The sequence below is a fragment of the Bemisia tabaci genome, chromosome 2 (assembly GCF_918797505.1).
Source record: "Bemisia tabaci chromosome 2, PGI_BMITA_v3".
Lineage (NCBI taxonomy): Eukaryota > Metazoa > Arthropoda > Insecta > Hemiptera > Aleyrodidae > Bemisia > Bemisia tabaci.
The window spans coordinates 44,688,158-44,707,964 of NC_092794.1; the positions used below are offsets into that span (position 1 = coordinate 44,688,158).

General features: G+C 38.9%; 1 protein-coding gene across 1 annotated transcript in view; it reads left to right on the forward strand.

The window, feature by feature from the left end:
- Positions 1 to 15,708, forward strand: part of LOC109039997 (neurobeachin-like protein 1) — a 504,582-nt gene extending 488,874 nt beyond the window's left edge. The window contains exon 27 of the mRNA XM_072297375.1: positions 14,541 to 15,708. Coding sequence (XP_072153476.1) covers positions 14,541 to 14,556 — 16 coding nt within the window. The 3' untranslated portion in view covers positions 14,557 to 15,708. The remainder of the gene's footprint in view (positions 1 to 14,540) is intronic.
- Positions 15,709 to 19,807: the final 4,099 nt, after the last annotated feature.

A 19,807-nucleotide genomic window follows, 5' to 3' on the forward strand; every position in this document is an offset into this window, starting at 1 on the left:
TTGTGCCACGCACATTTGTAGCAGGAATTTAATCCATTGAGGCGACGGGATCGACCAAAAATTGAGTCCAAGATTTGGGCAGGATCTTGTGTCTGGGGCATGGAAAACCGGCGCAAGACCTTTTTGACAAACTAATGCAAAAATGCCTGTCTTAAAGATCTTATAATTGCAAAGGCTCGTGCAAATCGCGTACACTGTTTCTAAGAAACAAGCTGGTGGAAAAGGCGCTTTTATTGTTACCATTGGAGAATTTTTGCGAGTAACTCCAATGAAAAACGGTTTTTTTTTCAACCCATTCCACTAATCTGTTACCCTCATCAGCAACCGGTGTCTGCTGAACCAAATCCAAAATTTCTCGAGTCACCCCCGGAGGTAGGTAGCTCAAAAAGTGGATTAGAGTAAACGGTTCCACCAGAAACCACCAGTAAAGCGACCAATTTTTCTGTAATGATGGTGTTTTACGCGACAAACACAACCAGAACACAACAACTGAGCAACAACAACCGCGGTGAGGTGATGACAATGAATTATAGTGTAAAAAGTGCATATATTTTTGTATATTTATATTATAAATTGTATGATATTGTATATCGTAGATTAAGTCATGTTGCATTGGCCAATTGGGGCGCTTTTTTTAAATCTAATCCGGGATTTTGCTCGTTTCCCGTAGAGTCCCTTTATACTGAGAGTCAAGACAATTCGGCTCATGGATGTCACAAACGGGAATAAAGATTACAGAAATTGAACGTTTTTTGTAATCTTTGAACGGCCCATTCTCAAATGCCTTTCTCCGTTCCTCCTCTCATTCCGTTTGTTCCTTGCCGAACCCGTAATTCCCTGGTCCATTCCAGATTATAATCTTTGCAATTGGTGAAAATGTAATCTTTATTCCCGTTTGTGACACTGTGGAGGCCTAAAATACGGGAACCAATCAGAAATGGATTCAAATTGTCTTGACTCTCAGTATAAAGGGACTCTAGTTTCCCGCAGGATTTGGTTGAAAAAATACTCGATTCTGACCGGTCCAAATTTCAACGACAATACAACAGTCATCTATCCAAAAAATTATCCAAATCCAGTCGCAAAAATTTGCTTTATAAGGTACAGCAATTCATTTACTGTTTCATCCTCTATGGAGTCTTTCAAAGATTGTGCGGTGACGTCACAACTAAAAGCACCCGTAGGATGTATGAGCGTTACGTACCGCAAGAAGCGAAGAGAAAGAGCTCCGTCTTGAATACATTTAAAAGTCGCGCGTGCCCAACTACAAAATTTATGATACCTTTTAAAATTTGATTACTCTCGCCGAAAATTCAAGGTGAAGGACGTTTAAGAACGGGCTGCGATCGCGCCGCGTGTCGTAATTTCTTCAAACTCGGCCGTCAAACAGTAATACCTGCACTTCAATTTTTATTTGGGGGGGGGGGGGGCGCTCTGAGTTTCCTCTTTTTATTAAGTCGTGTGCTAATACCACACAAACAATTTCAACCAGGGGCAAGGAAATTTTGGAGGATATGGATTCAATTGGCATGAATCTATCAAAAAATAAAAACGTGAATCGATCGACATAATTATTAAAAACCGGTGTGGTTTTGTTCGACATGAATCGATCGAAAAATAAAAACGTGAATCGATTGACGTGATTCGATCGACAAAATCGATTAACTCGTTTGTTTTAACGCGTTAAAGGTTTATGAGTCTATTAATCCTAAAATTAGGATGAATCTACACATATATCCTAAGTTGAATATATAGAATAGAATAAATGTAAGTATAACTAAAGAGAAAATTACTTGAACCAGATAATATCCTATTGTTGCCTCTCTAGCTCTATATCCTTTTCCTGATGTACGCAACCTTGATGATGGTTTAAAGATAGTTTGAGCAAAATATAAAGCTTTCGGTTTCCGATTTCAACTTCGGTCCCACTGAGCGCCGGTTTTATATCGTCATAATATCGTAAAGCAGCTAGTAGTTCGAAAGTAAGTCTCCTGTTTTGTGCACTTTTTAAGATTCTGAAAAAAAATTTTCGCTGTCTCTTCCGACACTTTTACTACTGATCTCCGTGTTAGTACTCTTGGATATTTTATGAGGGAGGATCTTAATGACCAAAAAATTCACGTTTGAGTCTCTTCGGATCCAGTAAAAGTATATTGAGACTTGATTCAGCACGAATTTAAAAGTGAGCAGATTTTAACTGCGTAAATTTTTGGCAGTTAAATTTTTAAAAGTGGTATTTTGGAAAAATCTCTCCTTCGTGACTTATTGTCATAAAGAGCAAAATTGAGCCGGAGTCTCATTCTGGAGCAGTAAATTTGGCAGATCACCACAAATCGCAATAATATTTTAGGACTTGAACTCGTGTTTAAATTCTTAGTGTAATAATAATTCCAAGTGTTGTCGCATATCTGTTTTAAAACACTTAGCAATATTGCTAAGAGTCAGAATTTCACTAAAAGGCCGCAAAAATTCGTCTTTCAACTTCTCGTCGTCTTTTCAACTCTACGGAGAAAGATTGGTGGTGATACTCATGTTTTGAAAGCAACCGTCTTGTTAGGATTTTTCAACATTAATGTTTACAAATGAAGAATTTGCACGCATGTTTTTTCTTGCTTCATCTGGGAGTGCCTGGATAACTGATTTTGCAGTATTTTCCCCCTTTTTCTCTGATATGGGAAATAGTATAAGAATAGATTTAAAAGTGAGAAAAAGCACCGCCTAGTGACGTTATTTGGCGGCATTTCCTATTTAAGCAAATAGATCTCAGAAAAATAGATTTTTTTTCATATCTCATCTATTAATAATCAATTTTAGAAGTTCACTCAACGGTTTTCTTTAAACACGAATTTCATCAAATTCGAGACACCTGCTAATTCTCCATTCTGTAAACTTGAGCGTTTGAAACTTTCCGATAGAGATACACATTTTTCATCTCCAGCCATCGAAATGCAGGTTCCAAGAAGCAATATTTTTCACCTGGAGCTCTCCAACCTACAACTTTGAATACGAGCAAATTCAAATACTGACAGGCCTATCAGTTATATTGAGCTCCTTTCCTGAAAATAAGCGCCGTTCGAAATTTTTTACCAGTAACTGACGCGCTTTCGAGCGGAACAGCTAATCTCTTCCGATGGTGATGACAAGAAGGAGGACGGACTCGGAATTGGGCAGTTTAGTCTATCGCCCGATCATTTTCGAATCGATTACGTTGCTCGTTGTTAAGTAAGAAAGATCGACGATCTACTTCTCCATCTTCAGAGAAAGGCCCAAGAGTGACCCTCAGGCCTGCCTCCTTCGATAGACTGGCAAAAAATTAATTATAATCACAGGTCCGTTGTTGCCGATTGTCCATACTGATCGAGTCACACTGAAATAAAATTCTCGGCGTTTTTACCAAGGTCCGTTGGTACCTTTACCATCTCACTTTTTTTACCAATCATTGGTAATTTTACCAAGACAGACTGGTAAGCTTGCCTAAAAACCGGTATTTTTATTGTTTTTTTCAGGCAAGAATACCACTTTTATTCGTAATCAATTCCCGGTAACTTTGCCATTTTATCTCGGCAATTCTACCACTGTCCATAAAAAATATTGGCGTTTTTACCGGGGTCCAATAAAATTACCGAGAAAGTCCATAATTTTACCGAGATTTCTCGGTAAAATTACCAATTCCATAAATGGTAATTTTACCAAGATAAAACTGGGATCAAATAGAACCCTGAATTCTAGGTAATTTTACCCTTTTTTTAGTAAATACACCGAGATTTGTTTTTCAGTCCAAGTTTCACGAATAAGGATCGTTTACATAGTCCTTTTTTAGCCAGCTTCTTGCCCTATCAAAGGCCAAACGCTACAATCTGATGTGATTAAGGAGGACTTTAAAATGGCATCATTAAAAGGGTACTTTTTAGGAGCCATTTGTAAAATTCAACAAAATAACTCCGGAGCTAGATCCTTGCAAGGGACTTCGATGATTTGTCATTGCACATAAAACCACAAAATTAAGGATGGTTTAAGATTTTTACATATTTTAAGATAGGTCACCTTATAGAACTTATCAAAATTTGCAATAAGTTTTCATCGTTATTTTAAAGTTTTTGTAGTGGCATATTATTGTTGGCCTTTGCAAGGATCCTGGGGATGCCAGATCTTTTCCAAGGATTTTGAAAATTATATTGATGAATTTTATCAGAAGTACCCAAATATTGTCCTTTGTATATCACGTTAAAGACATCCTTAATGTTACTCTACAATATATAAGGCCTTACTAGGGAAATAAGCTGTAAAGAGAGTGAGCTGTGAGCAATCGCTTTTCAAATAATAAATAGGTATAATGAATGAAATTTAATGTATTAATTATATTATTATATATTGTTTTATATAATTAATAATAAATGAAAACGGAAACGGAAAACAATAAATAAATAAGTGAATAAATTAGGGCCGTGTCATTCCTATATCACGAAAAATTCCGAGATTTTGCTCATTTTTCTAAGCAGCCAACCAGTTAGAAAGGCACCATAGATTTGCAAAAACTGGCAACACTGATTGAGACGGAGCCGCGAGTAGAGTGATGAGAGACTCTTAAAACCGTTTCTTTCCATTTCGAAGGCCACTCAGCTTTGAGCAAAGAGTTTTCGTATGGTGTAGTAATTTGATAGGGCTCAAAATCCATCGGCTTCCTGCGCATGCGGAAGTGAAAGTCACCAAAACGTCAGTGACGTATTAGTTTTAAAAAAATAAATAATACCCATTGAAAACAAATAAATGCACAAAATGGAAGGTCATTAAATTTGTTAAAAAATACAGGTGCCAAAATTTAAATCCAGCAATTTTTGTATTAGTCTCTGAACATGATTTCAAACCTAAAATATCGGTGTATCCAAATAAAATGGTGTCTTAAAATATTGGTATCCTTCGAGTGTATTAAAGTATTTTTCATTAATTTTAAAAATCACTTTAAATCGATATGCATCGTTGATCCTTTAGAATTTTATAGCTGTAAAGGAAGTCACTGAGATATTTTACGGTACATTTAAGATTTTAATCACACGTATTGGCTGATCGGTGGGGTAGGGGGGAGGAAGGGGTGGGTCTTCGTAGGAAAATATTGGATTTACCGATAACCACTTTTGAAGACGGTATCTCGCTCATCTGACAATGAGCTTATTTTGTAAACATTAACCTGTTTTGCCTTAAGCGGTACAGTTTTTTCTTATTCGGTAGTTTATTTTTGAATTTTTCGACATCTTTAACATGTTCTGAGCTGGCTAGGTTGACCAAAAATCTAGTGTATCTGACTATTGGTTAATTAATAGGTCCCGGGTTAGGCGACAAATTTTCCCAGACGACCGAGTTGGTCTACTAAAACAGGGCTCTCTCGGTCCCACTTCCTGAAATCTGAAAAATTCAGAGCATGGATGACCGTATGCCCTCCAGTATCCTCCAAATCTTTGCATAGGTTCCTGACGGAATATAAGCCCTGTCCCCCACCCCCCCCCCCCCGCCCACAAAAAATAATGAAGTTTACATACAATTTTGTTGAAATAACTGCTTTGAGGTGCCTGGACGCTTATCACGGATAGTGAGTGGCATGGGATATTGAATAAAATTAGCGAGGGTGGCGAGGGAAGAAATCCCCGCAGGAAAATTTTGTGGCTCTATCATATCGGCATATCCGTGAACGTTGACCTGACAATGAGTTCAATCATAATCGTGGCTTGCGGCTGCGCAGTGCGTAGTTGCGTTCTGTTCTCGTCGCCGCCGCTAGGGCGCAGCACTGCAGAGGCTGGGACGCTGAATACCACATAGCCCCGGAAATCGTGACCCACCTCACCCACATCCATGCCACCCATCGCTCAGCTGTCAGATCTCCACATTAACTCCACCATTTTAAAGGATGAGATATAAAAATTAGTATAATATATTTATCATCATTATTTTTATTAAAAAATGGTTTTCTGGACCATATCAACCAGCAATAGAAAAATTTTCTCTTCATTGGCTTGTGTTCATTGATCATTTGGACGTATTTCTGTCAAACGGAATTATGTGCATTATGACTTGAGCCCTGGTATGCATGTATTATTATGAGTCTTAGGGCTCATTTCTTAATGCACATAGTTTGTTCCGTTTGATAGAAACACGTCTATTTTCAAAAAGGACACATTACCTATTTAGCATATTCACAATGAATCGTAAAACCAGTAAATTGTTAAGTATTAATCTTTTTAATGACATGAATTGACATTATTTTAAAATTTTACCAAAGGGAATTATACGTTTTTAAATATCAAAACAATTAATTCTTTAAAAATTTATTCTTTGTAACGCTCCACCACATTCACCATTATGACCATCATTGGAACATTACATTTATTGCAGAAAGTCAACATTTTTGACCTACTATTACAGATTGTTAAATGGCAGTGGTTTTTAATATTTTTATGAAAGTGGCAACGTTTATCTATCTGAGTTGATGCTGTGTGGTAGGTCACGCATCTCCTCCCGCTCCTATTGCACCGATCCAAATCAGTGGCGCGGCGTGAATTGCGATAAATCGATTGTTATGCCATTTAAACCTATGAAAAAAGATCGATTATCAGGGTGTTCGCAGCGAACACCTTAGTAATCGATTCTTTACCATAGCTTCAAATGGCGAGATATCGATAGTCGATTATTCACGCCACGCCACTGACCAAATAAACTATTTCGTATTCAACACAGCTGATCCCTACTCCATATCGATTATTAATTTTCGCACCATCGCCATCGGCAAATTCCATCCCATAAATCTGAGATTTATGACATCTCGTTGGTTTGATTTTACTCTCTCGGCCAAGTGCCAAGAAGACAAAAGTGTCATTGTTCAATGAAAGACAAATTTTTCGAGGGTGCAAATGTACGCCTTTTCGTCTCCACTAGCCTTTTTCTCCCCACTTATTCATTTCATCCATAGAACTAATGTCAAAATCAAGGATCTCTCTCGGTGTCATAGAATTTATTTAATAATTTAACCTCAAGAGAGACTGAGAAAAGCAGGTAAACTTCAAGTCTTTTGTCGTTCAATCTCCTAGCGGATAGTAAAGATCTTGACTTAATGGTGTTAGACATTCCCATAGTTTTATTCTGTTATTGTTTTATGCACAGCAACTGACATATACAGAATCATGTTTTGACATTTGCACGTTATAGGTATGCGGACAAATATGAGGTCTGCCAAAAGGCCAGTACGTTCAATATCAATGGAGCAATCGTCCTCTTTAAAACATAGTGCGTGGGGGACGCCATTCACCCCATAGTTTTATCACTGATATACATGGATTAACTCATATAAATGCTCCCATCTTTCCGGGTCTCCAGTAGAGACCAATGCAATTTATCTCGATTTGTCAAGCTTGTGACTTTCCATGTTCCTTTTTTTCTACTTATTTTTCTTTTGTATTTATTTATCTATTTTTTTTGCAGTGTTTGCGTCCTAATTACTATTTTTCTCTTCGCACAATTCGTCGCTCTCCTGACGTCAAGGCGTATCTCGATTTCTACTTGAGCCTCAAGTAATATGGATTTATATGTGGGACAGGGCTCATGTGGAAATTCAGTTAAGCTCTTATGTCGGACGGGCGACAAATTTAATGATTCATATGGAAAAGTTTAAAAATTTCAGTTTTGATCATTAGGATTAGTCCCATCTCTTATGCCACATATCCTCTTTGCAATCGACGCCCTGCTGCCCATCTTGTTCCTCCCCTGTTTTCGATTTTGATTCCAAGTCTTTTGCCATGGATTTGACGGGCACTCCTCAGCATGGCACCTCAAGATCGAACACCTGATGGATACTACGCATTTGAGCCTCCACAAAACCGCAAGCATGCGCGTTTTACGGCCTGATTAATGAGTTTATGCGTTGACCCGCAAAAGGAGACAATCCAATCCTCGTACCTCAACCATTTTGCACTCAACTTTATCTATCGCCCGACCAAACGTTTCGATAGTCGCAGGAGCATGCCCCATTAAAGCGCTAACCCTGCCAGCGGCCAGCTCTTGATCACATTTTTAATTGGCTTTCAACTCCTTGCCAGTACGGGATTTTGCGGTGGTCGCAGACTGTAAGTCGTCATCGATATTGACACTCGAGCCTTGAGCTTCATTGTCGAAAGACTTTGCGGTTTTTTGTCACATCTTACTATTTAACCTTTGAAAGTATTTGAACTGTCAGTTTTAATCACTCCATAATATAAAACCATCTGAAAACCCTTGTTTCCCTATGCTGTCTCGCTAAAAAAGATTACCGTATGGACATCTAGTTGTTGTCAAATTTCCCCTTAGAAAATAGTTTTGAGAAAAGTCATGAATATTTTGCCTTGAAAGGAGGGCTGTTTTTTGGCCCACTCTGAATTTCCTCAATTTTACGATGTTTTGCTCATTGAAGGTCTATTTTTACGAAATGAATAGTAATTTAGTTGTCCACGGTTTCTTTTTGGGTCTAACACTGGCCGAAATATGGGTCTGGAGGCCGAATTGCAGAAACCGCAAACCCGCAGAACTTTCATGTGTCGCCAAAATCGGCCTTTAGATCCATATTTAGACCAGTATCATACCCGAAAAGAGACCATAAATAACCGAGTCATGGATCGTTCGTTTCTTCCTTCATCTTTTTCATTCATTGCTATACATAATGTCTACAAATTTCAATAATCGCCCTTCTGATGTAGATAGGCTAATGATTCTGTTCAAACGCATCCAGCTCACATGCACATTTTCTGCGATGTCTCGTTTTACTGGCACTCGGTGGGGCGTTTCAGATTTCTATCGAAGAAAACCATAAGACAAAAATCGTGATTTATATTAAAGTAAAAGATTAATCAGGCGATCGACATAAATCTCTTCGATGCGAACTAATTAAAAATCGATGAGTTCCACCACAAATCCGGCACAGTGGCGATGCATGAACGATCGATTATCGATATTTCCCCATTTGAAGCCGGGGTAAAGAATCGATAATCAAGGTGTTCGTTACGACACCCTGTTTATCGATCCTTTTTCATGGGTTTAAATAGCAAATCAATCGACGTATCGCAAAGCACGCCACGCCACTGCACCGGCAGCTTGGGCGGCACTCGGCTCACGCAGATGAACGTCGCCAGCAATAGCTCATTCGGGCACATGCTCCGGGGGTTCTCGGCGAATTTTATAACCTCTCAAATGCTCACGTTTAATATTATTTGGAGCACAGTTTTGGCATCGCATCCTGTCCAAGCCACTCATTAACCGGCCCTATTCCGTCGCTCCTATGATGTAAAAGAGTATATTGATTTCCTCTTGAGCCCTGTTCTACATATAAATCTATGCTTTTTGAGGCTCATGCGGAAATCCAGATACGCCCTTACGTCAGAGGAGCGAGGATTTCTGCGACCGGTGACGCAGTTTACAAACGCAGCCGCTCGATCCGATCCACACAACTGTTTAACGTTTTCAGAACTCTAAAATAATCGGTTCATATTTTAGACGTGATTTGTGGCGGCGGAATATCTGCTGAAGTGTCGCTGCTGTTGCAACTGTTTCAACGGTCCGACGCCGTTGAGCAATTGCATCGGACAAGTAACGCTCGTATCAATTGGCGCGAAGTTTGATACCTACAGGGATGTAGCAAAATACGACGTCAGTGGACGCGTAACACGCTGGAGTCACGTTAAGTCCGTAAATTTTTCGCCTTTGATTTTACGCTGAAGGCTGTATTCATAGTCGTTCCTTAAACGGCTCCTTTCGTCAGGAGGCCCCATATAATTTACATTGTGATTGAGGGAGGCTAAGGGCCGGCCGTCCCTGAATTACGTAACGCAATAGGGGGAGGGGGGTCGAGTAGAGCGTTACACTGGAAAAAAGAAAACACATTGGATCTAGAGTCCTGATTCTTAAAACATCGACAAGAAAAAGTACTCTTGATTCAATCAGAATCTAGCTTGAATCAAGAACCAAGCCTCTTAATTTAAGCGGATTTCGTTTTGATTCAAGCAAAAATCCGATTGAATCAAGAGTATTTTTTCTTGTGAATGTTTTCAAGAGTCTGGACTCTAGATCCAATGTGTTTTTTTTTCCAGTGTCCGCAATTTTGTTTTCCCGTGTTAAAGGATAGGGACCTACTTCACAAAAGCGGTACAAGGGGTTAACATAGCACCATATAAGAGGCAATATGATTAAATGGACGTATTTCTATCGAATGGAACCATGTGCGTTAAAACATGAGCCCTGAGACCCATAAGAATATGTGCATAACAGGGCTTACGTCATAATGCACATAGTTCCGTTTGCTAGAAATACGTCCTAATATCGAGTAAAATTTCACAGAATGACTTCGGAAATAGATCATTGTGAGGTACTTTACACGACAAAAAAGACGGAGGAAAACGTTTTAGTAATTTTAACAAACTTGAGGATAATTCCCAGGGCCGGACTGGCCCGGAAGGAGGGAGAACGATCGCCACCAGAGTCGCAGAGCCCGCAGGCTCCTGAGCCCTAATGATAATGATTAAGATGATAAGAGACATTGTGACACATGAGAGTGATATCACTATTCAACCATTAGGGAGCTCGTGTTGCCTACACTGAAAACTGAAGGCAAACCAGGCAAAGTCATCGCTCCATGCTTGCGCTTACCTGGGAAGTCAGATTCGCCCAATGATGACAGATGACCTGCTAACAGCTGAGTGAACGGTTTCTAATTTAATTTTCAAAAACTTGCCTGGTTAAGTACTCCCACCGACATCGACCATCATCAATTGAAACTGCGCGAGTTTTATTTGATTTTTTGTGCAATAATTAGTCGCTCATCAACTATTATCAGACGATACCTTAATGTTGACCTCTGAACTAAACTTTAGCTTTACCCTGCGATGACTTTGCTTAGATTATTACTACGAGGTCTTTAAAATATATTGTCTTTGAAAGAGAGGGAGAGAAAACAAATTTACAAAATAATTAACCTAGAAGTAGCATTTAACGGCAGCTTTGCTCTTTAGCCAGAGAACAAGATAGTTTTTATTGACACCTCTATATATAATGTAGAAAAATAATTAAATGTATCTCATCATTGTAACGCGCTGAAACGTATCCAACTATCATTTAGCCTTATTGACGTCGCAAAAGTCCACAAAGAGCACACTCGATCTAGTTCGTTGTGCTGTTTTAAAAGCTTTGACCTAGGTTTACTTCATATCCTGACGTTTTGATTACGACTATTAAGTCACTCACATCGCACAGTGGATCGAGTCAATAGGAAAGGTCGAACAGAATTTGGAAACTTTAAACGCTTAAACCTACATTTATACACAAATTTGAGATTCTAAAAGTGGTTTCGTTGGTTTCCTCGTAAAATTTTCTTACAAGAGCACCCCTTGAAATTTAAAATATGACGAAATAAACATCAAAATTTGCAGTTTTAGTCAAAAATTTTATGTCCGACCTCTCTAATTGACTTGATCCACTGTGCGTCGTTAATGCAAAGTGCGTTTCAAATTCAAGCCTTGCAAAGGGTCGTTCAGTGGATACTGGAATTTGATGACCAAGTCGTTAGAAGTACATCAATCGTTACGGTCGAATACATGTGGAGCTAATGAAAGTTGTGGAGTAAATCATCTATACGGAGCGCATTTACTTAACGAAATTGCCTCTAGATGTATGGTGTTAATACTAGAAACCCTAAGTGCTTAGCTTGTCAAGCTAGTAACTCATAAAATTATTTGAATTACAAAATCTGCATGAAGTTGATGCTCTTTTTTTAATGATGCATAACCAGAGCGGCAGAAGAAAACACGGTGATATGGTATGATGAGTTCATAATTAATTTCCAACTTAGTCATCATTATATGTACATCGATGGCGTATATTGACGATGAAACCCCCAAACCACGTATCTCGGTTTGCGACGTTGCAGACCTCCTGTCATTCTTTACTTTTACAGTCGAGAACCGCTCACTTTCAATTTTTGAAAGCTTCCATGGTGTTTCTTCTTTGTGCGAAGCTAATTCTGAGAAAACTTCAAGGAATGATGTTTGTTTGCTCTCCTTCAAAAAAATGAAGCAGGTGGGGAGATTTTTTAAACATTGCAAACGAAATACTTGGTTTGAGAGTTTCATTGTCGATATGTTATTTCCTTTTTACAACCATTCACACAGAGCGATTTTTTAAGACGCACAAGTCATTGAAAACGAGATGAGTGTTGCTGCATGCACGTTTTCAAAATTTACGGAGGATGGGAATACAAACAGCAAATAATTTTGAAAATAAACTCGTAACTTTTTTCTGGCATTTTCGTAATTAATAACATCAGAAAATTGAGACTTGATCCAAATTCAACACAATTTCCAAGCACCCAAACTTTTTCAACAACCCTTCTCGGGCAACCCCTTCTGAAAAATCTGAAGGGTCAAAAATCGATTATCAGTAATGGACAACTGAGAGTAATTAAATTTTCTTATGGCAATCTTCTATGATAGGCTTCTCGGTGAGCTGTCATAAGTGAGATGTCAGCCCGATGCGCTTGCGCAGAGCTGAGGAGCAGGCGTGAGATGCACCAATGAACTTGTCAGGAATCTTAGAGCACCTGCGGCAATGGCAGTGACGCCGCGCTAATTATGACAATGTTGGCTCTCCACAAGTGCGCTGCTCCATCCGGGCAAGGTCAGAATCGCTGTTGCCCGGTTGAGGTGAAACTCGAACTTGGAGGAGCTTCACATGAAAAAGGAGTGACTTGATATCATGAGCAGGAATTTTCTAGAATTTCCTCTTAGCAGCCTGAGATGGAATCCCCAATCAATCCAGAAAAAGAAATAGTGTCATTAAAACAGGCGGATCCAGACACTTCGAACGGGGGAGAATGGGCGGAAGAGGGGTTCAAAAGGCTTCCTCCAGAAAATTGTCGAAATTTTAAAGCATCCAACATGCAGTTTGAGTCAATTTTCTTCATAAATAATTACCAAACGTAAGCGCCCTTCCTTATTTTATCCTCAATTTCTTCTTTCTCTTTCTATCTTCTTTTCTCTTTCTTTTCTTTTTCTTTTTTTTCGAGAGAACGGGGGGGGGGGGTGGGGTCACGCCTCATACATCCCCCTTTGGATCCGCCCATGTTCATTTAAAGGTAGGAATCTTATACCAATCGATGTACGTGTTTTCTAAATCTAGCCATCGACAAGCTTTTTATTCTTATACCCATATGATTCCTAAAAGTATCGGTCTCCCTTTTTCTTCTGTGTTGTGTGTTGTGTTCTTAAATTTAAAAATCCTCCAATCAAAGGCCGCAATGATACAATTTAATTAAACAAAATAGTCTTATTTCGGTCTGAAGAATCGATTCATTCGCCGTTCGATTTGAGACACCCTATGTAGATTGATTAAAATACGTGGAGACATAAACGCTCGGGCAGAAACGTAGACTCGACTAAGTCCGTGGTTGGTCACGCATAACTAGGAGCTCATTACATCTCTAACTTTGTCATACAAGAATAATATATTTTAATTTTAATTTTAGGCGGTTCCGACCAAATATCCATAGGAAATTATCTCATGCTCTTAGGGCTTAACTCCAATCCTTGTTCCGTATTCCCCTTTTAAATGGGTTAAAAGTAAAGACGTCAAAAAATGAAGTATCTTTTCAGTTTAGGGAATCAATCCCTTGATTTCTTGATTAATGCAGAATATGAAGCATGTTTTCGTGCTTAACGTGACAACTAAGGCTAGACCCGGCGCTATTACGCTCAGAAGTCAAACGAAGTGACTTCTGTTCTGTGCGAAAGAGCCATATGTTAAGTGGAGTTAAGGTCTTCCCCGCGAAAAGATTGATAGACTGGAGTCCAGATTGATGGACCGTGCGAAAGCGAAATGACTTATGCTGTTCGCCGAGGAATTCATTCCATTTTTGCACTCATTCTTGTTCCACTGGTTGGGCTGTAAAAGGTTTGTATCTTGGTTTCTACGCATCGTGCGTCAAGACAAGCAAAAACCACGCTTATTTCGGCACCTTGTTTCCGGGCCTTTTTTACAATTAATAATCCCCGCACTGGAATTCTCCTTCAGTAGTTTGTTAGTTTGCATATTGTATCTACCAGTAATTAAATGATACTAACGTGAATGTTTCTAAATGCAGGAAACTTCCATTTATTAACCAATGCATTTCGACGTTACGCACCGTAAAATCCAATTAATTGAAAAAAAAAAAAATGTAAAGTTCACAATAAAGCATTGAATGCTTTGTCGAAGTTATCACTGAAAACCCGGTATGACTCTGAGGCCCATGAAATACGATCCGGAGATCTATGTTTTACAACAAAAGTGACTCGCCGGCCCAATATGACTTTCTGAGCCATGCTCTAATAATGCATAAGGAATAGATCTGCGAATCATATATTTGCGTGGCTCCTTGATTTATAACTCGGCCGAGAAGTCACTTCCATATTTTGTTTATTTTTCATTTAAATCCCTCATTTCAGTTCTATTTTGACGTTTTCTAGGATATTCACTCATCACTTTGATGGTTTTTGTTTCAGGTATGCGTTTTTATAACCGTTGCAGGCATCTTTCAGGTAACTTTCCCAACATTTGCCAATATACGGATGAGACTAAATTCTGAGCATAGATACAATGTTATCAGTTATTGTCAGTTCAGACATCCTTTTGACCTGTAATGATAACGACCAAACGTAGCATTAAACAGTAGGCCAAAAAAAAATGGTTACTATTGTGAGAATTTTGCAGCTCTCAGAAATTAAAAAAAAAAAAAATGATTTGGTGCCCTTTGCATCCCACATATTCCATCATGATGTATGTCTTCAAAATGCATAATTTATGTGCCAGTGAATGTTTGCACTTGCGAGAGAGTGCAATGCAAGCTCAATTTGCATAAAAAAGTACCTAAAAACCTAACCTAAAAAAAAGAGGAAAAGGACACTTTGGGAACGAGACCGGAGGGCGTGTCTTTTCCCATAAAGTTCAGGAAGGACGAATCGAAACTGCCTAAAATCAAGTAAACGTTTTTCGATCATTTCCAGGTCCGAGTTTTATTATAATAATTCGGTGCCCGCGTTATGATAATGTGTCAGTCACGACCAGTTTTCTTCCTCTTATTTTCATCCATTGCCACCAATTAAGCCCTCTTAAATGAGCGGCGGTTTTATTGGACCACCTAGGTCAATTTTAAATTGCCAAATTCGCCGAGTTTTCTGCTCAAGGCCCAAGTTTATTTATTTACATATTATTTGTTTGTCGTGTGTCTCTCGCCTGAGTGACCCAAATACGAGTCTTTTTTGTCCACAGTCGCTCGTGCGGCCAAGTATCAATGTCGACGGGACCATTATTCTTGATAAATCAGATCAGTCTCTCAATCGACGTTGAAAAAACAAACGACTAATTTTACCCTTTTTCACCGGAACGCAGATCAAATTCCATAAATTCAATTTCTAAGAATTAAGCAACGAAACACCGGGATTCCGCTCAGAGAACGTTTGTTTAAATTAAACCGAGGCCAAACGGGGCGAGTGCATCGTTGTCTATGAATTTATGAATGCTCTTGTAAAAACTTGCTATTATGGGTCTCTCTAATTATAAGCATTATTCTGAGCCTAAACAAGATGAAATAGATCTTGTAACTCAATTAATATTGTTTTCCTCCAAATTGAGAGCCGTGTTTGATCTCTATCTGCGTCCTATGTTCGAGGATTTTTATTCGAAAATTAAGGATATCTTGTTGAATTTAAGCCTTACGTTGACAACTGGCTTCCATGATCAGTTAAACCTTGAAAAATTTTCATTGTTGCAGTTTTTTTTTTCTTTTTTTTTATTCTTTTAAATTGTATTGATGAGATTAATAAACAAGCTTCCATCGCAGACAAATAATTATCATGTTTCTTGAAACCAATTGCCAGAGTTACGGGTACCTAAAATTAAGTACAGATAAAATCCAGATTTACATGTAATACAAAGAACAGATCGAGCTTTTTCTGTTGTTCACACCATAAATGCTGCGCGTGTTCGTTTTAGGCTATGTTTAATGTTGGTAAGAAGGTATATGATTCCAATTTCTTCGTTTCACATGCCTCAGTAGTGGAATTAATATTGGGAAAAGCAGTCTCATTATTTCAGGAACTTTCACTTTCTAAGTTTTAAAGCTCACGCGAGTTCACAATGAATATTGAACGACTTTAAGCAAATTCCAATATTTTTAAATTAAATTTTTACACTGCAGTTAGACGTATCCCTGCTTCATCAGCAAATGACTTCATCACAGTTTTCCTCTCTTTCTTTTGTGCAAAATCGTAAGAAATGTTACCTTATTCCTAGATTGTATCTCACCCGCTCTTTCTGCATTTATGACTTTTTCTAATCCAAAGGCCGTGGAAATTCTTCCTTTTTTAAAATGTATATTTATTACTTTTTTCCCATGTGAATCCGATTCATTACTGTTATTTTTAATGTTTGAGTCAGTATTCAAGAATTTTAGTCAGCAAAACCAATTGTGCAACCTTAGCTTATGATAAGCTTTAATTTTCACATGTGTTATTTTCTTTAAATTTAGACTATAATGAATTTTCAATTTTACAATTTGTTTAAAAAGCTGCGTTATCGCAAGCACCAAGTTAATAAAGTGACGTTTAGAAGATGTGAAAAAAAAAATATTAAAAATGTTGACATTATTTTTGGTGAAATTTTTTTCTGTCCATTAAGTAGAAAAAGAATCTTATCAATTTTCTAGCCGTGTTAAAGAACCTCCTCTGCGTTGCTCCATTCCGTCGTTTGAGTCGAATAATGTTTGTTAGTTTTAGGATGCGCCTTCCAACCAGCATATAGGCCATAGTCCACGCATCGGTGCCTCTCAGTTCGTTGCAGTAAATGAAGGAGATTTTTACCACCGAAACTTCATAAGCTTTTTATTTCTTTCAGTGAAGGAGCCATCACTTGTTTCTCGTAAGTCCTGTTCGTCAAACGACACAAATTGTTGATTTACCCAATGCAAATCTCATCGGATTACTCTATGTTTGCATGGAACGGTAGAGTGTCTTTTCTAGGTGTCTGCTGAGGCTAATATCATGTTGTTTTTTACCACTAAAATCGAAAATATTTCAAAAAGTCTATGTTTTTTTTCCCAATCTACCACTTTTTTTTAAAAAAAATCAAATTTACCCAGAAGTCCTTTTTACCAAGGTTGAATTTCCCATCTCATACACGGATTATGTATTTCTATATGGACAATACAGTGAAAATGACTTTTTAATATACCTCCAAAGGAGATTGCATGACCTTCTTGGGATCTAGATTTTATTTTTTTTTTTTATTCAGTACTGCAGCTGTACTGTACTTGGACCTCCCGTATAGCATTCGAACATGTCATCGCCGTGCTTCTCTTTCTCCCCTGGATGCATGAATCATGCATGCATTCCAAAGTGCTAATTTATAGCCCTCTCTCTCTCTGCAACTTCTGATCGCTACAGTTCTCTATCCCTCGAAAGTCCTCCAGGAAGTCGACACTTCCTCATTTCACATAAAAACCATCCGTCGCTTCCCTTCCTTCGGGTGTCCTCGTCGTCTCCTCCCAGGAGGAACCTAACTAAACATCTTCTTTGGCAGTCCTTTTTCGATCATACTGCTAGCATGGCAAAGCTAGCTAATTTTCATGACCAGTGCCGAAAACTATGGGGGCCCTCCCAAAATATAGGCGGAGCCAAATGTTATTCTATGGGATCTGGCCCCCATTGGAAAATGATATCCAACCCTAACTCCACACACCGGGGAGTGGAAGGGCATGGAATACCCTCCAGCAGCCCTCTTGGGCGGATCCAGAGGGGCCGCCCCAGAAATTTTTGGAAATTGGCTCAATTGATGATGCATTTTAAGGCTATCGAGTTTCAAATTTTGTGGATTTTTTGCCCTTCCCCCTTAGTGGCGATTCTTGAAAGTTGGCAACTGTGTTTTTCCTCATTTTAATAGACCGTATTCGATACGGGTTCGATGTGTTGTTTGGTTCAAAACAATAGAACATAACCTCAAACCAAAATGTAAGGATTTAAGTTGGAAAAGCTGAAAATGAGAAATTTCCTGACGATTTCACTTTGCATTGGCATTTGGTACTCAAATGAATAAAAAACTGTTACAAAAGACCCGTTCTTTCAGATTTCTGTATTTATTTTTGAGGCTATGTTTATATTTTGAACCAATCGATATCGATACAATCTCACCCGTTTGATGTATCGAATACGATCAATTGAATCGATTTTGAAGGAGGCAGTGTGCATCACATAAAATCGAGATTTTCAATGGATTTAAACGGAAAAAATACTATTGACAAATTGCAAAATCGGCACTGTCCCCCTTAAAACTGGAGCTGGACAGGACGTCGAGTGCGATATCTTTGTTAACTTCCATGATCCAACGCCTTCTGTCATTATAGAGGTCCGATCCCTTCCAGAAATCCATCTCAAAGCGAGCTATAATAATCGATTACTTATAATGGAGTTCAAAGGAAGGGGGAGGAATGTTTTCAGCTTGTAATATCATTCACTATCGCCGTCGAACTAGTGTCGTTGTGTGTTTTGCGATTTACCGATTGATCTGCTATTGAAACCCAGGGTAAAGGATCGATAAAGAGGGTGTTCGCAACGAACGCCTTAATAATCGATCCTTTACCATCGCTTCAAATGGGGGAATATCGATAATCGATCATTCACGCTTCGCCACTGCATGAAACAATGCAAGTGAGGGTGCGTGTCGGAGTGCACAGCTCCCGATCTACTCGGAACGGATCAAAGATCGGGATATCGAAAGGTGCCCCTCACTCCGCCCACCTCTTCCGACCCTGTCGAATACGCGACCACCTAAGCAGGCGACCGGGGGGCGGGGGGACTGGCAGCCCGGAGGAGGGGGCGATGGGTCAAGGGGAGGCGTGAATAGCAGGATTATGAAAATTTCGCCTCGCACGGCGTGTATTAGGTTCAAACGGTAATTAATAATGTATGAATTGTAGGTTTGCATGAAAGTTGTCTTTTGACGACGCAGGACGTGACCATGGGAGCTGACCGCAGAGCACGCTTCGCGCTCCGTGCGATTCTGTGCAGACGGATTTTCGCGCTGGAACGTTGCGTACTATGAAGAGTAGCTCTAGTGGCCAATACATCGTATTCGATACATCAAACGGGTGAGATTGCATCGATATCGATTGGTTCAAAACATAAACATAGCCTCAAAAGTCAATTGAGTAATCCGACGGAACGGGTTTTTGTGATAGATTTTTCATTCGTATGAGTACTAATTGGCCAAAAGTAGTAAAATTACTACGAAATCTCATTTTAAGCTTATCTGACAAATATCCTAACATTTTGGATTGAGGTTATGTTCTATTGTTTTGAACCAAACGATACATCGAACCACTATCGAATACGATCCATTGGGTGAGTCCCCGTTCCCGCTCATTCCTGAGGAAAGCGCGGGAAAGAATATTGCTGGTGGTAAGGTAAAACGACGGATGTGCCTTCTAATGTTGCGAAATTTTCCTTGAACAATCACACATTTTTGGGAAAATTTGCTAATATTTTTCTGCCGATTTTTTTAGAGAATTCATTTCATAATTTGGATGTGTTTTTGCTGAAAGGAACAATGTCTTACGCAAATCCTATGCACATAGTTCCTTTTGGCATAAATACGTCTATTTGATGTATATTGTCCGAAATTTTCAAGGGAAATTAAAGCGCTAGGTGCAAAAATGCCACTCCCTGGTTGTAGTGTCTCTTGATCTCCGTTAACGTTTCATCCATTATGATTAAAGTAA